At 44.1% G+C, this 20,129-nt stretch overlaps 1 protein-coding gene across 1 annotated transcript; it reads right to left on the reverse strand.

Annotated features, from left to right (window-relative positions):
• Positions 1 to 2,734: 2,734 nt before the first annotated feature.
• THBS1 (thrombospondin 1) lies at positions 2,735 to 18,614 on the reverse strand. Its single transcript, XM_037395512.1, has 22 exons — positions 18,430 to 18,614; positions 18,201 to 18,295; positions 16,920 to 17,497; positions 16,285 to 16,360; positions 15,837 to 16,033; positions 15,488 to 15,613; positions 13,873 to 13,966; positions 13,371 to 13,544; positions 12,818 to 12,994; positions 12,329 to 12,502; positions 12,017 to 12,144; positions 11,745 to 11,897; positions 11,008 to 11,226; positions 10,330 to 10,437; positions 9,794 to 9,953; positions 9,275 to 9,393; positions 7,360 to 7,594; positions 6,768 to 6,995; positions 6,358 to 6,629; positions 5,831 to 5,928; positions 5,580 to 5,719; positions 2,735 to 5,081 (listed from the first exon to the last, which is right to left on the reverse strand). The coding sequence occupies exons 2-22, from the start codon at positions 18,268 to 18,270 to the stop codon at positions 5,074 to 5,076; spliced, it is 3,534 nt and encodes a 1,177-aa protein (XP_037251409.1). The 5' UTR covers positions 18,271 to 18,295; positions 18,430 to 18,614; the 3' UTR covers positions 2,735 to 5,073.
• Between the last annotated feature and the right edge of the window lie 1,515 nt (positions 18,615 to 20,129).

The raw sequence follows: 20,129 nt of genomic DNA on the forward strand, positions 1-20,129 counted from the left end.
GTTTCCTTTTTAAATAGAATAGAGATGCTTGAATACTACTAATGCTATAACCTACAGTTATCCAATTATACGTTTCATTGAGGGATTGGCTGGAATCCAGGTGCAGTAGTTAGAATAAAAGGCTCCCTGTCATTTAAGTCTATGTGAAATAGTTCACTGCTTGGAATTGAATCTGCAGTACCTTATCTATTAAGCTTTAAAAAACCCCAGCAAACTGGAATATTCACAAGTGTGTATTAATTTTATAGAGTGCTGAAGTGCATGAATAATTGAGATTTATAGGCAGGTATTCTGTATTTAGAACTTCTTTTCCCACTTAAAAATTTGCTGTCTTCTTGTGGAAGTACTGTTCTATGCTATTATTTTCCTATTGTTTGCTTTGTGTATTTGGTATGCATAGTTTTGGTGGGAAGGGTATTGCCAGAGGCATTCTACCCTAATTTTACAATAATAATGTAATGGTCTGTCTGTAAGCACTTTCTGAGTGGAGTCATCAAGGGAGACTGGCGCAGTATCTAAGCAGCTCTCGGTTTAGCTCTTGTATGTGTTGCCTAGGCTAGCAGTCCCTGAATCTGAAAGCAGTTGAAATTAAAGACAAATGATAGCTGGGCTTCCTGGGATTCGTCTAAATTTGAAAATCCAAGTTTCTCTGGGATAACTTGACTAATGTTATGGATTTCCTGTGGAAGATTTAAGACTTTTGCTTGCCAAACACTTTTCTCTAATGAATTCTCTTCTTCTGGTTATAAATCCACTTAAATATTCACACAACTTGTGCACCTGTTCTTTCTGTCTTGGAAAAGAAATAAGAGCTAGAACTCCCCCTGTGAATATATTAAGATGCTTTCTTCTATGATTTCAGAAATCCTTTCCAAAATGAATTTATGTTGAAAATCAGCCAATTACCACGCTATGGACTTTTTTTATTTACTACAAATTCATGGCAGTATCAGTAAAAAGTGCACTGTTGTCATTAAGATGCAGATCTTGCTATGGTTATCTCAGTCTTTATCCCCGTAAGTTATTAATATCTGCAGGTTAAACTACTGCACCTCCTGAACGTAGGTTTGATGCAGGTGACCACTTGAAAACTTAAGCTACTGCATTTGCATGGGCTCCGAGAAGAGCGTGCTATGGTAAGAAAGCATTATACTCTCTGCAATAGCATGAAACTCAAAGGTTATTTATGGAAAAAGGTTGGCCAAGTACCCGCTAACACTGGAAGTGGCATGCATCAGCTGGTATGCTTACGTGTCCTGCCGGTGAGTCCCCAGGGGGCTGGGAACAGCATACTCCCGCCAGGCTTCACCTGTGGAGGTTTTGCCCTGTGAAACGTGGCCACCTTCCATGCTTTCCCTGTTTAGTTTTTCTTTGACAGGGATGTCTTTGGGCAAGCACAGGCCTAACTTACCTCAACTATAGCTGTGTCCCACTGTACGCACGCTCCCCAAGCAACAGGCGGGTGGACTTAACCTATGAGTTAACACAAGGCATACGTCTTGCCTTTATAATTCTAAGTTATGTATCTATCATTCCCAATTCAGGTTCTGCACTGATATAAGCTACATAAATGTAAATTAGCCTGAGAGTCTGGCCTGGGCTCAGACGGGGCCTTTGGGATGGGCTGCCAAGGCTGCCTGCTCCCACCAGCAGCAGTTCTCTTTTCGAAATTGCTGATCAGACCGATATGTATCTCCAGAGATAGATACGTCTGTCCATGTAATTGATTGGCTTTCTAAATCCTGAGTATCTCATTTTACCTACAAGTCCCAAGAGCTTTCTCCAGGTGGCAACTTTGGGTTTTTTTGTGGTTCTCATTCTTCGTGGTGCCCCTGGGAGGCAGGCGGAGAGTCCGAGGCCGCAGCAGCAAGGCGGGACCCGGGAGAGCTCGCAGGGTCATGCCGGCGGTGCATTCCCACAGGAGAATGTCTGTCTGCAGAGAAGTGAAGCAGACAAGGGCAGAAATTCAGCAGCTGCTCATGTTTTGGAAATGACAGGTCAGGAGTTCTTTTTCTTTTTTTCTCCTTGTTCTCAGTGGAATAAAATAAAATGGACAGGACTGGCCTTAAAAGTTCAGGGACAGAAAAAATAGACCCCCCTCCTTCATATAACAAGACTTTTTCATCCTTAGGTAAAGGAGATGTAAAAATTAATTTTGAATATCTGCAGATTCCCCTAAATGTGCTACTTATGGACATCTAGCACTCCTAGTACTGCACCTAGCTTTGCTAAAGGGCTCATGGGACAAACTGCTTCTGTAAGTAGAGACTGAATAACTAGTCTTAACTGCTTTTATTTTTAGCAGCATGTTTCAGCAGTTGGTATAGTGCCACATCATCAGCTTTTTGAGCACAGGAGCAGCCTCAGCCTAGAGGAGATGCGAACAGATACTCATGTACCCCTGCAGACAGCCATCACCCTGCCTCCACTCAGGTGAAAGAAAGAAATAGGGGCTGAGCCTGGCTGGGGAATAACTGAAATCCCTCAAGAGTATTTTGCCCGTGGCTGTATTAAGGGCAGCATGGCTGGGCCTCCAGTATTGAATTTACCAGCTGTCCGTGCCATCCAGCTGCAGCCTGTTAGCAGCCAGGGTGAAAGCTGAGGTACAGCTCCTTGGCTTAGTTTTAATGTAAAGAGTACAGACATGTTTTGCTTCAAAGCAAATTTGAAATGAAGATTATATCAGCAATACCAAAGTGTTACACCACATGAATAAAACTAGAGCACAAATGTGTAAATATAAGTGTTCTTGTTGGTTTATTGTTCTTTGTATGTAAAAGGAGCTTTATTGTACAACTTACACAACTTTAAAATGGAAAAATGGTTAAAAATGTTTACAAAAAAGCATGTTCTTAGAAAATGATGCTAGCAAAAACATCAGGAGGAGGGAAGCAAAAAAAAAATCTTCAGTTCAGTGTGCAAACATTTTATAAAAATAGAAATACTAACTCTACAGGTAGCATTTCATGATAAATTATTTAAATAGCATATCTACACCATTATGTGATTAACTATTACAATGGCAATGAGAAAAATAATTTATAAAAATACAAGCAATGGTATACAAGATGACAAGAAAACATATAACACAACATTAGAAATTGTATTTGACATTTTTTCTTTTTTCCAATGCCATTTCCTTACTGGGAATACATCTGCAAAGAAGTTTTGACTATGTACAGCATTAACTTTTTAGTACTACAGTAGCTTTAAAGTGTTAGACATTTGAACTCTGCTTAATCCAAAGGTTTTTCTCAGTCACACAACAATGAGGTAATATTTGTACGTAAAACTTTCACTGTGTTCATTTCTTTTCCTTTTTTGAAAGGACAAGGAAATATTATAGGTATAAGGATGCTACCCCTTCTGTTGGGGAAAACAGTCTTTTCTTGTACAGCAAGCCCTCTCCCTCTTTTTGCAAGGAGCTCCTGAAATTCTCTCTAGTCCATGAAGAATTCCTTCTTCTGTAGCTGCGCATCACTAGTTAACAATGATTAGTGTGCAGTGGCACAAATAGCTGGTTTGAATGGTTACAGATTGTGGTCATTGTGCCTCTCTGCAATCTCCTGGTTTTGTGTCAGGCCCACTGACCAGCGGTCAAGCACTGCAGACATTTCACAGCACTAAATAACCGCCAAGATGGTAAATGGCATTCCCTCATCTCTAGCACTATGGATGAGATGGGAACTTCTATGGTCTAAAGGGATGCAATTTTAGCACTGCAGGACAGCTGCCTGCCAGGCTACCAACTGCCTTGCACAAAGAAAGGAAAAGCCAACACCGAGCTCAGACTGAGAAAAACAAACATCCCATTCCCCACCCCGCCGCTTCTCCCTGCACCTCAAAGCCTTTATGGGAAAATTGCTCTTTGTAACAAACACATCACCACTATCTGCTCCAGACAAGATTTTTTTCTCAACTAAACCCCCTCTAGTTTCTATATAGAACAGACTTAATAAATAATCTATATTTACAATCTTACAGTCATTAAGACTTGTAACAATGATTAGGTGGATAGTCTTGACGCATTTCTTATTGTTTTAATCAATAATCCCTCAGTCATTATAACATCAAGGATAGGCAAAAAATAAATATTTTACAATTTCAGTATTTTATCTACAGGCCCCTTTCCATCCCCTCCAAAGAAGGAAGGGGTTTAAAGCATCTGTGGCATGTAGAAAAGGAATGTTTTTCATTACTATTATTTTTGTGCCTTTTTAACCATAAAAAGTGATGCACATGCTGGTTTCCTAAAGGACAGCATAGTGCTAGCTGAGATGGCAGTGCTTTCTGGCATCATGTCTGAAAGAAAACATTTAAAAGGTAAGAAAGATCTGCATCTAATCAGGAAAAAACAGTATCTAATTGTAACTCATGGTTTTCGCAAAGCTGATGTGATCCAGTGTGCCAGTTTTTATCCTCTTTCTCCCTCCCACCACGGAAGTCAGTTTTAGGATATCTGTTTTGTCCTGTGTAATAGAGCAACTGATCTAGCTCACCACAAATAGAATAAAAGGCTGCGTTTTCACGTGAAAGTCATATAAAACAATAATTTCTCCAACTGATGTAAACCAAGGTAGCACAGCCCTCAATAAATTCCTCTCCCCATAAAGACAAGACTTAAAGAGTTCACCCTCCCACCCAAAACCCCTTTTCCCCACACAATGAAAGGTCTTCAGTTTAAGTAGTCCACAGCACATCCAAAGATGTTCTTTTTACAAAATGCTACTCCATGGGACCTCCAGTTAGAGAGGCAGTGACACTGCACTGTGATAAACAGCAAACAAGTGTCTTTCCTACTGAAAGAAGTGTGCTTGTTCAGTGAAGACAATTCTCATTTGCAAGACACATTTGTTTCCTTCCACTTCAGCAGAGGTCAGATACCAAGCACGTTCTCACTTTCATTCTCTCAAAAGCATTCTCTTGAGGCAGGTCATGTGTTTCGAGTCCACTTTTATGCAGAAAGAAGAAAGGAAGGAATAATACAATGGTCCCAGGATTTGTAAGGCTAAACGTTTCAGAAGGTGCAATACCAGCATTTTTAAATAGTCTCTGGATCCAATAATCTTGTGATTATGGATCTGTGAAAAGAAAAAAAATAAGATATTGAAGTATTTGTGTGTTATGCATGATTATCTTAAAGACAGTAATCCCTAGAGATATTTATGACTTTGCTTTTGAGCAAATCAGGTTTTTTTGCATGTCAGACACTACCCTCTTGCTTGCTGAAGTCAGTTTTTTATATTTTCACACTGGACAGTCAGCTCTATTGATTTATTCTAGTCGGCATTTTAGAGGAGAATCAAGATCATTTCGTATCTGGACCTTAACAGGTATTTCTGATACTTTGAAGTAACAGGATAGAAATATGCTTAGATTTCATATATTTAAGATTTTAACTGTGAAGATTGTATCAAGATGTCCTGTTTCTGCCTTCAGAACTTGAGATTTACCCATGGTCTTTCATGACTCACTTTCCCTCTTAGCTCATGTTTCTTGACCTGTACTATTTTTCTTGAGAACAGCTTTCTTAAACCAACTAACTTAGTTAGCATCTCTTAAACTGAGACTTTCCTTACCTCTGCATTCATATTTAAGATCTGAGAAAAACACCATTTCTTGGGAGAAGACAAATAATCCTAGCCGACCGCCAGCATAGGTTTTATCATAGATTGGTCCCGAGTCTGCCATGATTTTCTTCCCTTCATACATTACAACCCTACAAAGAAACAACAGGTCAGCCATCTTCAGCAAGCTTTGTCTTCGGTTCATCTTTACAGACACCTACTTTTCTTGTTATAATTACTGAAGATAAGAGGATGATGCTCACCTGATGTAACCAGTCTTTGGTCTATGGCTAAGACGCCATCTGTATGCAGTGAAGTCTTTCCAGCCTATGTGACGAGGGTCATGCCACAAGGTTCTCACCTGTGAAAGAATATTTTTTTTTCCCCCATCAACTGAAGGCCTGAGACAACATAGCCATTATTTTGACATGGAAGTGTCTTGGTGGTCATCATCATGATTAGTAAAGGCTTAAATAACTCATTAGGCTCTGTAATAGGGTCTTGAAATCAACTGCATTTAAATTTACTTTTAAATAAGTAAGTAGGACACTACTCCACAATTCCAGAAAGAATTGACTCGCTGCTGCTGGAAAGCCTGTCTGAAGCATGCAGTCCTGTTAGTTTTATACAATATTTTGCATGACTGCGAATAATTACAAAGTTATTGTTCTTTGTCAAGACTACACCATTCTGATCAGTATGTACAGACCCCCTTGTAAGCATCTAACTTGCTGAAAGAACAGCCTGCCTCACAACGCAGAAGAGCAGGTTATCAAAGCACCACTCTTACCTGGCCAGGTGTGTTTCCTGTGTGCCACAGAGCATTACGAAGGTGTTCTCCTGGACCGGTCGTGGAATTCACAACTTTGATGGAGAGACCCGAGTAACCTTGAGCTTTGGTTGGTGTGGAGTCCCAGTAAGATTGGGTGATCTGCTTCCACATGACAACATAGAAACGACTGCTAGATTGGTAGCCAAATACAAAGCCAGCATAGTCGTCATCCCTTTCTGTATTGATGAAGAAGGTGCCACTGAAGTCCACAGCATTGAATTCATCAAAACCTACAGGGGCATTAGAGGAGAAAGTTTTAGGCGCTGCTCTTTTACAGTTCTTAAACAGCTTCTTAATGGTTTCCCATGTTCTCTTTGTCCCCCTGCCCCCAACCGAAAACCCCCCAAACAGTGTGATTTTCACCTTACCGACTGCAAGGCCAGGGTCACAGTTGACTGTCTGAACCAGTTCTTTACCCTGGTGACGAACAACCCAGTTTGGATCGTTTTGGGATGTTCCTTTGGGATCCAAGGGAATCATCTGAAATCTTCGGAAATCAGTCTCACTAATGTCCACATTTTCAGGGCAGATATCATCAATGTCTGGCACGCTGTCCTGGTCAAAGTCATCTTTGCAAGCATCTCCACGTCCATCACCTGAAGGACACACGTAATTTCACCATTACATCATCATTGTTGTTTGCTTCTGAGTCTTACAACTTTGAGTTTAAATCTTAATTGCAGATCTCTAACTGCTCAGGTACTGCTAGCAGACCCACTACAGAAGCCACAGCTGCTACTGTATAAATGCCCTTTCACTCCAGCCTGATAGCAACTTATTCCTAAGTTGGATACACGGTCGTTTTCCACTGCTTGCTACTCTTGAGGTGCACTATAACAACAGTACAGACATTCTATCTTTGTTACTTCAAAGTTTTGTCCAATCCTAAACAGTGTGGAAGACAGTATCAAACTATTAGAAGTTGCTCTTAAAATGTCACTATGATACTGGCCATCTTACCATCAGAATCAGCTTGATCTGGGTTGGCAACCAATCTGCAGTTATCTTTGTCATCAGGGATACCATCGTTGTCATCATCATGGTCACAGGCGTCACCTTTTCCATCCTTGTCATGGTCAGCTTGGTTGGCATTGGGCACATAGGGGCAGTTATCAAGATTATTTTGATGGCCATCTTCATCTATGTCCTGGTTGTTGTCACACTGATCACCTATGCGGTCAGAATCAGTGTCTTCCTAAGGAAGGTGGAAAAAAAATATCCTATTTTAGCTTTTTAAGTGGCTTTTGAAGACATTCTTAATTGCTAGAATTAATTGGGCTTTCTGCTTGCTTTAGCAAGAGCAGAGGTGGATGTAGTGAGGTATTAGGATTAACACATGCTTACTTAAAGCTGCTTGTGCCAATTGCTTTTGGGCTGCTTTAGCATTGCCCTGGTTTTAGTGTGAATACACGAAAGCAGTGTGGTCAGTAGCTTCTCCTCCCTTCTGCCACATGATTCTTCTGTCACTAGTCTACCATACTAGACACAGGGTACTCTACCTTCCACCTCCTCTAGCAGCTCCCTGGTTCCAAGGGCCAGATAAGGCAAGGACTACTGCATATCTAGCCAGTAGAAACTATAACATTAAAATATAGACTACCAAGTCTCGGTTTTTACAGCTTCCACACCATATAATTTTCTTCATCAAAAAAGCCTACAATGCTCTTCATGCCTGTGACTGATCACACAAGACAATTATTCCCTTAGTGGTCAAAGACTGCATGAACTGCTGTCCTTGCTGATTACATATTTTAGCCAGTCATTTGCTTAGTCAGCTTATGAAATAATTAAAACAATCCAGTCTTCCCTGAGGCTGCCTCAAGGTTTAGTCTAGTAGTCTTGTCAGCGCACTGGTGGATGACCCTGGTGTTGGTGCAAACGGAAAGCATACCACACAGTTTCAATAGCTACCAATTCTGCCATTTGAAATCTAGTATCTCTTCCAATCAAGCTCTAGAAGCAAAGTGTTCAAAACCAACATTAGAGTCCTATACTAAGATTTCAAAGCGTTAGGAGAAACGTTGCCTGAAAGGATCTTCAGGCAGTTTCCACTCAAGTGGGGAAGCAAAGCAAATTATGAAGACCAAGAAATCTTGTATTATTTGTTTAAATCCTTTAAGTAACACTGATTTTAGGCTACATGACCATAATACACTAGGTTCCACTGATCTGCAACAGCTTTTCTAACCCTTCAAACATTCCAGTTATAACCATGAATTATTAAACTTACAGCCTTGTACTTGACAGGATGGCACAGGCTTTATCTACTTCTGCCTTCAAATGCGGTTTCTTTTTGTTGTTGTTTTTTCACTAGCAAGTTGTGCGAGAGCATGGACCCCCCCTAAACTTTTATTAAAAGGGTAGTCATAAAAAGTGTCAGAATGTATCTTTTCCTTAGAGGAAAGCAACCTGCACTGCCTTCAGCTAACTACTAGAAGAGTCATCTTTTGAAATGCAGCTGTTTTGAACTTACGGACAAAGACAAAGTCATTCTTTAATTTAAGCAAACACAGCACTATAGGCTCTGAGGAGGGTAGGTTCGTACCTACCTAGGTTTCAGACAATGGTCCCAGGAATCTCATATCCTCACTATGAGGATCTTGACAACCAACCAACCCAAAAAATGTTTAGGAGACAAGTACACACAGTAGTCTCACAGATCTTCACTAGAGTTACTTTTCATAAAATATCTATCAGCTCTTTGAACTCTGAGGGCATGTTATTTGATAAAGGCACCGTTTGTCACAAATCATTCTTATTGATCTTCCAAGTCAAGTTTAAGCTGTAACTTGTTATTCAAACATCTTCTACAATACACAACATACTATGTTTTATATAGATAGAAGACTAGTATTATAAAAAACAAATCCCCCACCTGGTCAGGGTTGTGTTCCAGTGGACAGTTATCACACTGATCTCCAATGCCATCTAAGTCTGTATCCCTCTGGTCTACATTGTAGACATATTGGCAGTTGTCCCTTTCATTAAGGACCCCTGCAAAATTAAAGAGAGTTGATTAATAAAAGTCAGGCATCTAAATGCTGCAAGAGGACTGTATAAAGCTACCACATACTTCCTGATACGTTTTTGAAAGCATTTTGAGCAGCATTTGAAAGCTTTGAAACTTGACTCATTAGTAGCTATGCCACACTTCTGTCCCTACTGCCTGTGAGAGTAGAGCTAGAAATACACACATTTTGGCACAGTTGAATTCAAAGCAAATTTCCGTTAGCTCAAACTATTACTTCAAGTAGTTTATGTACCGAGACCACCAGAGGACAACTTTTATGTGTTCAGGGATGAAATTCTGGTAGGAAATCAATGGTATATTGGGTACATTTGATCAATTTGTGGTTGGAAAACCATTTAAAATGAGTGATTAGAGGTCACCTACCATCTCCATCAATATCCACTGCACAAGCATCTCCTTCTCCATTGTTATCAGTGTCAGTTTGATCAGGGTTGTGATTGTAAGGGCAGTTATCACAGCGGTCACCAACATCATCCCTGTCATAATCATACTGTTGTGGGTTGTAGATGAATGGACAGTTGTCCTGCAAAATCAAGAAGTCAGGCTTTAAAGAGAGTCAAATTACAGCTTAATGGACTCTGTCTATGCTTGTGCTGCTACATGAAAGGAGAAATGAAAGGCAGGGAAACAGTTAAAGTTGAAATGCTTCCATCTCAAGACACCCTGTGGCTTGCACAAGTGCAGGAATGGCTGAATAAAGATGAAGCTTCACTCCCAAAGCTCAACCAGCTGCAGAAAGTTTGTCTGCACACAGTTATGCATATTTATGGTTTCTAGGAGACTGCTGGCACTAACAGCTATCCTATGGCCCTCTCAAGATTAAGGTCAGAGGCTAGACCCTAGCCTTAGAAAGGGGAGTGGGAGAGCTACGTTCTCGAAAGCTGTTTGTGTGGTCTTACCCGATCATCAGGAATGCCATCATCGTCATCATCGTTGTCACAGGCATCACCAATCCCATCCTTATCATAGTCTTCCTGCCCAGAGTTGGGCAGATTAGGACAGTTATCCTAGAAAGGAGAGAATACACAGATGTGTTTATTCCTGGTACGATTACAATAGGGATTTTAGCAGGTAAAATTAGGAGTAAACTAAAGGCAAAAATCATAATGCCTTGATCAGGTAAATGTCATCTTACTGTAACTATCAATTTTAGCTAGTCATTGCTGTGAGGATAATTCTTAGAAAGCCATAGTTGAAGTCATTTTTAAAACAAAGACCAGGCTGCTTTCGAGACTTACCCTCTTTTCTTCCCCTGGAGATTTACATCTGTCAGGGGAAAGCTAATATGGGTATAGTCTAAACTAGAGTCTTCTGAGAAGATTTGTAATGAGCATATATAAATTGTGAGGCTTTCTGCCCCGACCCCTATTGTAGGGGTATCTAAAGAAAGAGCACGAGCTACCTAGCAATACCTCGACAATAGTACCCTGACACAAAGGGGTATTTTACCGGTTTTATTTGCAGAGTTTAATAGCTCTAACTGAAGAGACTTACTTTATACCTCAAACCTAAAGATACTTTGTTTATTTCTCACATAGGCTGTTTTAACAGTAGATAGGAAAACAAGATAAGCTTACTTTTTTACAGTGGTAAGTAGCATTAGCAACACAAACAAGGTTCTCATTTGGCCATCCATCCAAGTCAGTGTCTTCTCCACAGATTATGCCATTGCCAGCATAGCCTGGTTTACATTCACAGCGATACATGGGGTCACTGAAGTGGCCAAGGTAATTACATTTGGCATTCTTGTTGCAGTCATGTGTTCCATCTGTGCATGGATTACGTGGTTTGCAGACCTAGAAGACCACACAGAAATTAAATCCTATAGAAACATCTTTTTATCCCTCATTTTTCCACAGACTCAAGTAAAACATGGGGAATACATGCTTGTTTTGATCAGAGATCCTTCATTCAGGAAAAAAAAGCCCTATACATTACTTCCACTCTCCAACTCCAGCAGCAGTCTTATTACCAATTATTTTTCTTGTTCAAACCTTATTCATTTTCAAATGGAACCAAGCACTGAAATATCTAAGGCACATATTGTTGTATCCTAAGTGAATACTGATTAAGTTCCTGTCCTAAAATTAACATATAACACTTGAACCTTCCATGGCTGGGAAAGGCAACAATTCTTAAAACTCTTTTTGAACTCCAATAGAAACTGCTTAATACTCCTCCTGTTCTTAATCAGAGAAGATGGTGTTTTAGTAACTGTCCCAAGTCTTTCTTCCCTGAAATGCATAGGTGCTTTCTGTTGTTTAGAAACTTTGTGAGATTCCATAACCCAGAACAGTTCTCAAGTTGATGATACCTGTTTGTTAGCCATAGCATCCTCAACACTGCGACCAAATGGCTGAGTCCCAGTGAAACGTGGTGGACAAGGCAGACAGTTGTACCCAGGTTCAGTATTCTCACACCTATGGACTCCATTGAAGACAAAGCAGGCATCAGGAACCTCTTTACACTGAAATACAAGTTTGAGATACAGGAGAACAACAGTTAGCATTATAAAAAAAAAACTTGTTTTATTCTCCCTTCCCATTTCCTTTCACTCGCTTTCAAGAGCGAAACTAGTTCTCTTACCTCATCAATATCTTGGCAGTGGACACCATCACCATGGTAGCCAGCAGGACAAGCGCCACACTTCCAGGAACCATCAGGGGAGCTGGTACATGTTGTGCCCGCAAAGCAGGGATTAGACAGACACCCATCTGAGAAACAAACAAGAAAGTGTTAAGACGAGGGATGCTCACCATGCTACTACACTACTGTATTTGGCCAATGTGCTGGTTTAAAATTCTAGTACTTGTGTTTCACAGGCTTATGTCAAATTTAACTAGTGTCTTCAAGATTGTCCACAACCTTTAGATGTTCATGCAAAAAATGGATACTCACCAATTGGACAGTCCTGTTTGTTGCAGACCTGAGTCCCTCTAGCTTCGCCTACACAAGTCTTGCCACCATACTGAGGCTCAGGATTATTGCAGAGACGGCTACGTTTTTGAAGTCCTCCTCCACATGTCACTGTGCAAGCATCCCATGGAGACCACGGTCCCCAGTTGCCATTAACTAAAGGAAATCAGAAGTTAGAAGATGTGTAGTTTTAAATTCAGTGGTACAGGTAGTTTCTACCCAACAAAGGACGATTACTTTCATAGTGAGAACACTTTAGGCATTGTTCAGCCATAAGTGACAGAATTAATGGACTCCATGGAAGAGCCATAGAAAACAGTTTAGTTTCATCTGAAGCTAACCTGTGATGTTTTACCTAGCCCACCTCTAAGTTTAAAGAGAGGTTACTACTAGAACTAGATTATATAGCAACTACTCACAAAGTTCACAGTTTAAGCTACTGAACAGTAGTTACCACCTGGACATACTTACTTGGGCAAGGATCTTTCTGGCAGGATTTGTTTTCTCTTGCCTCACCCTCACAAGGTTTGCCATTCAGCTGTGGTACTGGAGAGTTGCAGAGACGAATTCTAGTGATGATGCCCGTGCCACAAGTGACAGAACATGATGACCATGGTGACCAGTGACTCCAGCCACCATCCTGTTTAACTAAAGGGGAGAGATGTCTGTTATTAATGAGTTTCTGAAGAACACACTTCAGCTGTGCAGCACCTAGGACATAGCCAGTACTAGAACTGTACCAAAGACTCCATATATATTGGATGGCCTCAGCACCATCACAGATGGTTGTTTTGTCACTAAAGACACCGCATACCTTAACTGGCCTCAAATCTGTCCTGGGAGCAGTACCCAAACATGCCTATTTACCGCATTAACTATCTGTTCCCCTTTACCCAATTAATATAAGCCCTTAGAACTAGAAGGCAATGCTCCGTCCCAGTGACGGAGCTACATTGCAATCTCTGCTGTTAACGTTAAGCCAATAGAAGCAGCCTGTCTTGGTGTGATTAGATTAAGTACTTACATCTCTTATCGCATTCCTGAAGGTGGCAAGTCCGAGTCTGTACAGAAGACCCTTCACAGCGGTTATTGAGGCTGTCACAGGATCGTCCTCTCTGCTGAATCCCATTTCCACAGGTCACAGAACATGAAGTCCATTCAGACCAAGGAGACCATCCATCATCTGCATAATCGCTAGCTGCAGAGGGGATACAGCTCTGAATAAGACTCCAGGAATGTGTTCTTCCATAGTCCTTCCTCCCACACCTCTTTCCATACACACACACGCAAAGACAACTATCCTCAAAAGCCAGACACATCTTCCTTTTTTGTACGAGATAAAGGCCATGAACTCAAATGTTTCAATGCTCATGTGCATCGCCTAGATGATTAACCTCAGGGAAGCATCAGGCTAATCTTACTCCAGCGGTGCAAGGCTATATCCAGTTGTGGCACACTTTAGGGCAGCACACATCTCACTAGATGAAGCCAACTGCTATAGAAGTGTGAAGGTATTAGGTACTTACGCCAGCATCGGGGGCAGCACTCTCCATCAGGCACAGTGGCATTGGAACAAGGCATGAGAGGACAGGACACTTTCCGGCATATAGTGGCAGAGTTCTATAGAGAATTGTGAGAACTACAATAAGCAAATGGAATGTAAACCATGTCTGGAGTCTGGTCAAGTGATAAAGAGATCTTTTCTGCAGCACATCTAAAGCAGACGCCTGTATTTAGAGCCATATACATCCCAAGGGTAGTCCCAGGTATTTTTAGTCAAACTTCATCTCATTCCCATTCTCACCCCTTAATTTTCAGCCAAGAGCAGAAGTATTTTGGTTTTACAGAAGCTGATCCAGAGTAGCTACCAGATGCTGGCTAGAGTAACAGACTATCACTCAAAGTATAAGGTCAGACTTCAAGGGAATGAAACAAGAATGAAAAACCAGCTTTCTTTTCAGTTAATATGGATTTAAGCTGATTATATGGTAAAGATAAAGTGAGTTTAGTGGACTCTGCTCAAGAGCAATGAAATCTGTGACTTATACTTAGAGGTCTTTGATCTTCAAGCCAAGCAGGCAGGGTAAGAACACCCACCTCCGATCTCAATGAGAGCTAAAGGGCAGCCTGTAGTTTTTTGCTTCTTGAAGACAGCAGCTCAGTCAGAAGAATGCTCTTACGATTACTATTTTAATCTCACCAGGCAAATTACTATATTAAGGCAATTACAGCTAACAGAGTAAGAGGGTTAGTAGGAAAGAGGTAACTGTGGAAGTCACAGTATAATTTGCTGACTACAAGACAGAAGAAGTAGAGACCTATAGAGCCAGATGCAGAACTTTGTGAGATGCCTTGCATTGCACATGTACAAGTACTCAGCCTTTGGTTTCTAAACAGTGGCAGGCTAATTAACCCACTCTTTGGTAGACTGGTATTTCAAGATGGTTTTGCTGAAGGTATATTTTAAAGGGAGCAAGTAAAAAAATTTAAAGAAACTTTGAAACTTACTGTTTTGGTGTACTTCTACAACATTCCACAGGAGTGGAACACAAAGCACAAATATCTTGCTAGGTGATCCTGAGATTTGAACAGCTAAACTAAAGTCTGGAAGGGATTGCTGTTCTATATAATCTGCAGCAACTAATAGGACCCAGCTAGAAGCATTTGTTAAAGAAAAGCCCCACAAATACGTTAAGAGCCTTTACCGAGCACTAGAATGTCTTTTCCTACTAAGCCAGCAGGAGGTTCACTGAGGACAGAAGGTGGATCTAAAGTATTCCAGGGAGCAGAGTTGACAACACTATAAATTTTTTCTGTAGATACCAATGTTTAGTTTACTCGAGAACTTATGTAAAGAATACAGGTATTCCCCAAATTAAGGAACTAAAAGTGTGTTAACAGCTGTATCAGAGTGATGTTTTGTATAATTTTCTGAGATACAGCTGTTGTAACACTGTGAAAGTTGCATTTATATCAGAGATCTAGTAGGATGAAATAACTACTCAGTTTATCTGGCTACTGTAGTATGCCTAGTTCTGTTAGAAAAAGTGAATCCTACACAGAGAACATGATTTAGAAGTGTCTGTTAATTTCAACTCATGAATTTATATACACAGGATTTATGAATATGAGGAATCTTACCTGACAGGTACATTCCGTGCAGCTGTCAATAGTCCACTCTTCTTTATTTTTGTGCAAGATTCCATTATGAATGCACACTCCAGGAGTGATCTGGACCACTTTGGCAATGATTTCATTTTCTTCAGTCTTGGAAGGGGCAGGCAAGTGACAGAAGCAGAAAAATACTAGAAGTTAATACAGAAAACACCCTTTTTCACAATGTCACAATTTCACAAAAGTCATGAAGTTATTACTTTGATTATTTTATTATTTTGATTTTATTACCTTTATTCAGGCTCTCAAAGGACAGGTTATAATTCATTCACTAAGTACCAGTTAATGAAAGGTACCATGAATTTAACCAACTCACCACTTTTCGAACTCTGTCTTGAAGCGTTGTTACCATGGACCGGAGCCCTTGCAGTTCCACAAACATATTTGTTAGTTCATCACAGGAAAAGCCACAGACTGCTTGGATGTCCTTTGTTTTGTGGCCAATGTAATTAGTGCGGATAGCTGGGCTGGAACCGTTGATGGGGTTGTCCAAAGTAATGATTGCACTAGTGGCTAAGAGACAAACACACATAAATTAAGTTAATTTTTTACCGTGTGCATTTATCATTCCAGGGTAACACCTGCTAAAACAGCTGCCACCAGATTCATTAGATTAGGATGCCTGCAGAAATATAATCTTATTTCTTATGCAACGTGGCTTTGCATGTCAGCATACTTCCAAGTTCTGTTTCAACTTGTCTTTCTAACGTAACGAGGAATCTTATTTTTCAGAGGCCATTGGATTCAGAAGATTGCAAACTTACAGCTGGAGCAGCCTTTGTTTCTCAGGATAGTTTCCAGAGTTGTTCCGAACACAAACCGCACATTCTGCAGCAGTCCCTGTGGACAGAGGAAGAATTACAGCTACTTGCAGTGTCTGCAAGGGAAAGAAGTACAACTTGCCTGAAGAGAGCTTGTAGGCACTTGAGGTCATGCGAGATCATTAGGAGTAATTTCATGACAGACAGATGGGCAAAGTGAAACACGTTGCTTTCTTCTTCTTAATGATAAGAAGCCCCGCTTCCTAACATTCTCAGCCTTGACAACAGGGACTGGCAACTCCCCAGGCAAGAAGGAGAAGCCCCATGAATTTATCTTAATCTCACATAGCTGAGCAATGAAGCTACGGCTACCTGCTTGGAAGCTTCAGTACCCTCTTATTGCTGCAGGAAGTTCTATCCTTGCAAATCTAATGCTTCGTCCTTCAAATTCCTTTATTAATGTTTAGTACATTTAGAAGTGGCCCGTATTACGTGTACACAAACTAGTCAGTGGTAGAACCCTTTATCCCTATTTGTTACCCGTGGCTTTGCAGCTATTTAGGCTGGTTGAGTAGTTAACACACCTTCAAGGCAGATGACTGAAAATACTAAGCAAAAAACACAAGTGGAAGTCTTACCTGAAAGTTGTCATTGACTCCCCCTTTGGCAATGCGGAGCCTGGCACTGCTGGCCAGGTCCCTAGTGAAGATGTTCTGGATGGGGATATCCAGTTCAGCATTCTCCATTTTCTCACATCCCACGTAGAGCTGAGCTCGGTCTTCCTGCACAAACAGGGTGATATTCTTCCAGTGTCCTGTAGCTAGCAAGGCATCCTCTACTGACACTAACTGCTGCTTGCCATCACCAGAAAGGCTCAGGTCCAGGGTGCCTGCCTTGCCATTTGATACTAGGCTGAAGACATGACCAGAGCCATCTTTCTGTTCCACAGACAGCAGCGTGCCTCTACTTTTCTTGGCTTGCCGGAGAGTAGCCAGGAGGATGAAGCCCTTCTCAGCATGGATGGCATCTAATAAGTCTTGGAACTTGGAGTCAGGGACAGCAGGAATGCGACTGGCATCTTCAATGCGGTAAGCAGGGCTGGAGGATTCTGGTCCCTTCACCAGGTACACCCCGGGTGCCCGACGCCCAGCTCCCTTCCGAATGAAGCCGATGAGTTCAAAGAGATCAAAGACACTATTATCATCACTCCTGGACTCTGCAGAGAGATCAGAACAGGCATCATGAGCAAGGGACAAGATGCCGAGTAGGTGTGTACCTCCCATTACATATTGGCTCTTGGTGCACATCACACGAGGTACACACCTCACACCAGAGCACAGACAGAAGTTCTGGTGGTACGGCAGCCCCACCAGGAGCTGCTGTGCAGCAGCACACGCACATTCTCGTACAGGAGCCAGTCAGCACCGGAGTGCCAGGTACCCACTGACAAAGGTAGCAGCCGCTCCGGCACCTCATTAGACCATAGCTGAGCAGAAACAGCCAGCAGAAGCCCAGACACCAACATGCCCACGCTAGAATACAGCAAAGTGAGTTTTCTTCATCCAGCTGGGTGACAGCAAGCACAGCAGCAGCTTCCCTATCACACCATGACGGTGGTCTTCGTCGGCTGGTCCGTACCCCACGTCCCCCCTTGCCCCTACTCAGCGTGGAGACGGACGAGCTACGTGCTCCAGTCGCGGCAGCTCTGCACTTCTGCCTGAAGGTTACACAAATTCTGCGCCAAAGTTTCCTGTCCCAGCCAGCTAACGCACAGGTTAAAAAGTTCTGGTTCATTGAAAGCTCTGGAGCTCTTCAGCACCGAGCACAGCTTCAGCTGCTTACACAGACACCAAGAATGCGACCCCCTCTCGTCCCCCCGTCCCCGACGGCTCCGCGCACCAGCCCCGAGCCGGCCTTACCTGCGGCACGCCTGGCCTCCGAGGCGCCGAGCAGCAGCAGGAGCAGGAGGAAGCCAGTCGTTGCCCCCATGGCAAAGGTCTGTCTCTGAGCCAGCCTGGGGACAGGCACAAGGAAGAAGGTCACCGCGCTGCCGTCGCACCCAGCGCCTCCGAGGACGGGCGGCGGGGGGCACCTGCCCTCTCCTCGCCGCGCAGCCTGCCCGCCTCCGGGGGCCGCTTCAGCACTTACCTCCGGGGAGAGCGGTCCGGGCGGGCAGCGCCGGCCTCCCGCACCTCTGCGTACCAGCGACTAACGTCCCGAGGCAGCCCGCGGCCGTGCCGGTGAGGGCGGGCGGCGCGGCGGGTCCCGGTGAGCGGCGCTGCCGAGGCACTGCGGGCGCTGGGCGCCGCGCGCGCCTTTAAAGGGTGGCTCGCATTCCTGGGCGCGCGGCGGGCCAATCAGCGGCGGCGGGGCAGGAAGCGGGAGGCGGGCGCCGGGCGGCGGCGGGGCCGGGACAACTTTCCACAGGGGCCGGGGGCGGGGACGAGGCCGCCGCCACCGCCCTGCCCCGCCCCGCCGGGCGCTCCCGTTGGGCGGCTCCGCGCCCGGCCGCGCCACTTGGGGGCGCCCCGCGAGCTTGTACGGGGCCGGTGCTGCGGGGCCCGAGCCGGGCGCGACGCCGCCGGCTCCCCCGTCGCCTTCTCCGCCTGCAGCGGGGAGCCGCGGCGAGGCCGTCGGCGCCCTCGTCCCTGACCTGCGGCACACCGCCTCTGGCACCCGTTCCCCACCGCTCCGCGCCCGCCCCGCTACCCGCCCGGTGTCCCAGCCCTGCCCTGCCCTCGGGCCCCTCGGCTCCCGGCCGCTCGCACCGGCCTCAGCCCCGCGGCGAGGGGCAGGGGTGCCCCGGGCCGGCTGTGCCCGCCAGCCAGCCGTGCTCCCGGGCAGCGCTTGAGGGGGCGCGCCCGGCCGCAGGTGGCTACCGGCGGCCCGGCCGGGACCTGGGGGCGAGGTGTGCCTGAACGCCGCCGACGCCGGCTGTCCTGAGTCACTTAATGAGCGCCATTAATTCACTTAATGAGAAACCTCTCCCACCGGTCGCAGTACATAGCGCCCGGGGCGGCGGGTGCGCACGAGGGGGAGCAAGGCCGATTCTCCCCAGCTGCTCCTGCCCACCCGGGGAGGGCCGCGGGCCGCGTCTGTGGGGGAAGGGGGCAACGCTGGCGGGGGGGATGGCTGGCCGGCCGGCCGGAGGAACGGGGGAGCCCGGCGCCTTCCCCTTCCCACTCCTCCTTGTCACTGGAGCGGAGTGCCTGGGGATGACCCTCGGTTAACGACTTCACTTCAGGAATGAAATGACTAATGCTGTGCTGCCGCAGCTGAGAGTCTCCCGTAGCGGGTTTCTTTAGCGAACAAAATGACTAACATTACCTCAGCCAAGAATTTCCCCCATAAACTGGATTTCAGGTAAGAGGAAAGCTCTTAAGGGTTAAAAAGGCAGGCTCCCTACGTCATGTCCTACTCTCCTATAACCAAAAGTAACTTCAGTGTGTGAAACGGCTTTGAAGTAATCGCATTCCAAAAATGGTTAATTCCTCCGCATTCCCCGGTCTTTGTATGCTTGGCATGTGCTCCTGTGGAAAGCCGAGTGTCAGCGAAGGAGAAGGATCTCATCAGGCGATTGCGTGTGTGGTGAGGGAAAACTGGAGTGAGCTTGGCAGCCCTGAGCAGTGGCTGAGTTGGACTCTCAACAGAGCTATGCAAAATGCATCAGGCAGTGGGACTGGCTAGTGTATGAGGAGGCATTCCTGCTCCACACGTTATCTCAGGAAATGCCTTGGGAAATTATTGACCCAAAGAATGAGATAGCTGCAGAGCTGTGTATATTAGGTTAAAGCCAAAATGGTCATCCGTCCTTTTAACTTGAGATACGACTATACCATCTGAAGTTG

This window comes from Falco rusticolus, chromosome 7 (assembly GCF_015220075.1).
Source record: "Falco rusticolus isolate bFalRus1 chromosome 7, bFalRus1.pri, whole genome shotgun sequence".
NCBI lineage: Eukaryota > Metazoa > Chordata > Aves > Falconiformes > Falconidae > Falco > Falco rusticolus.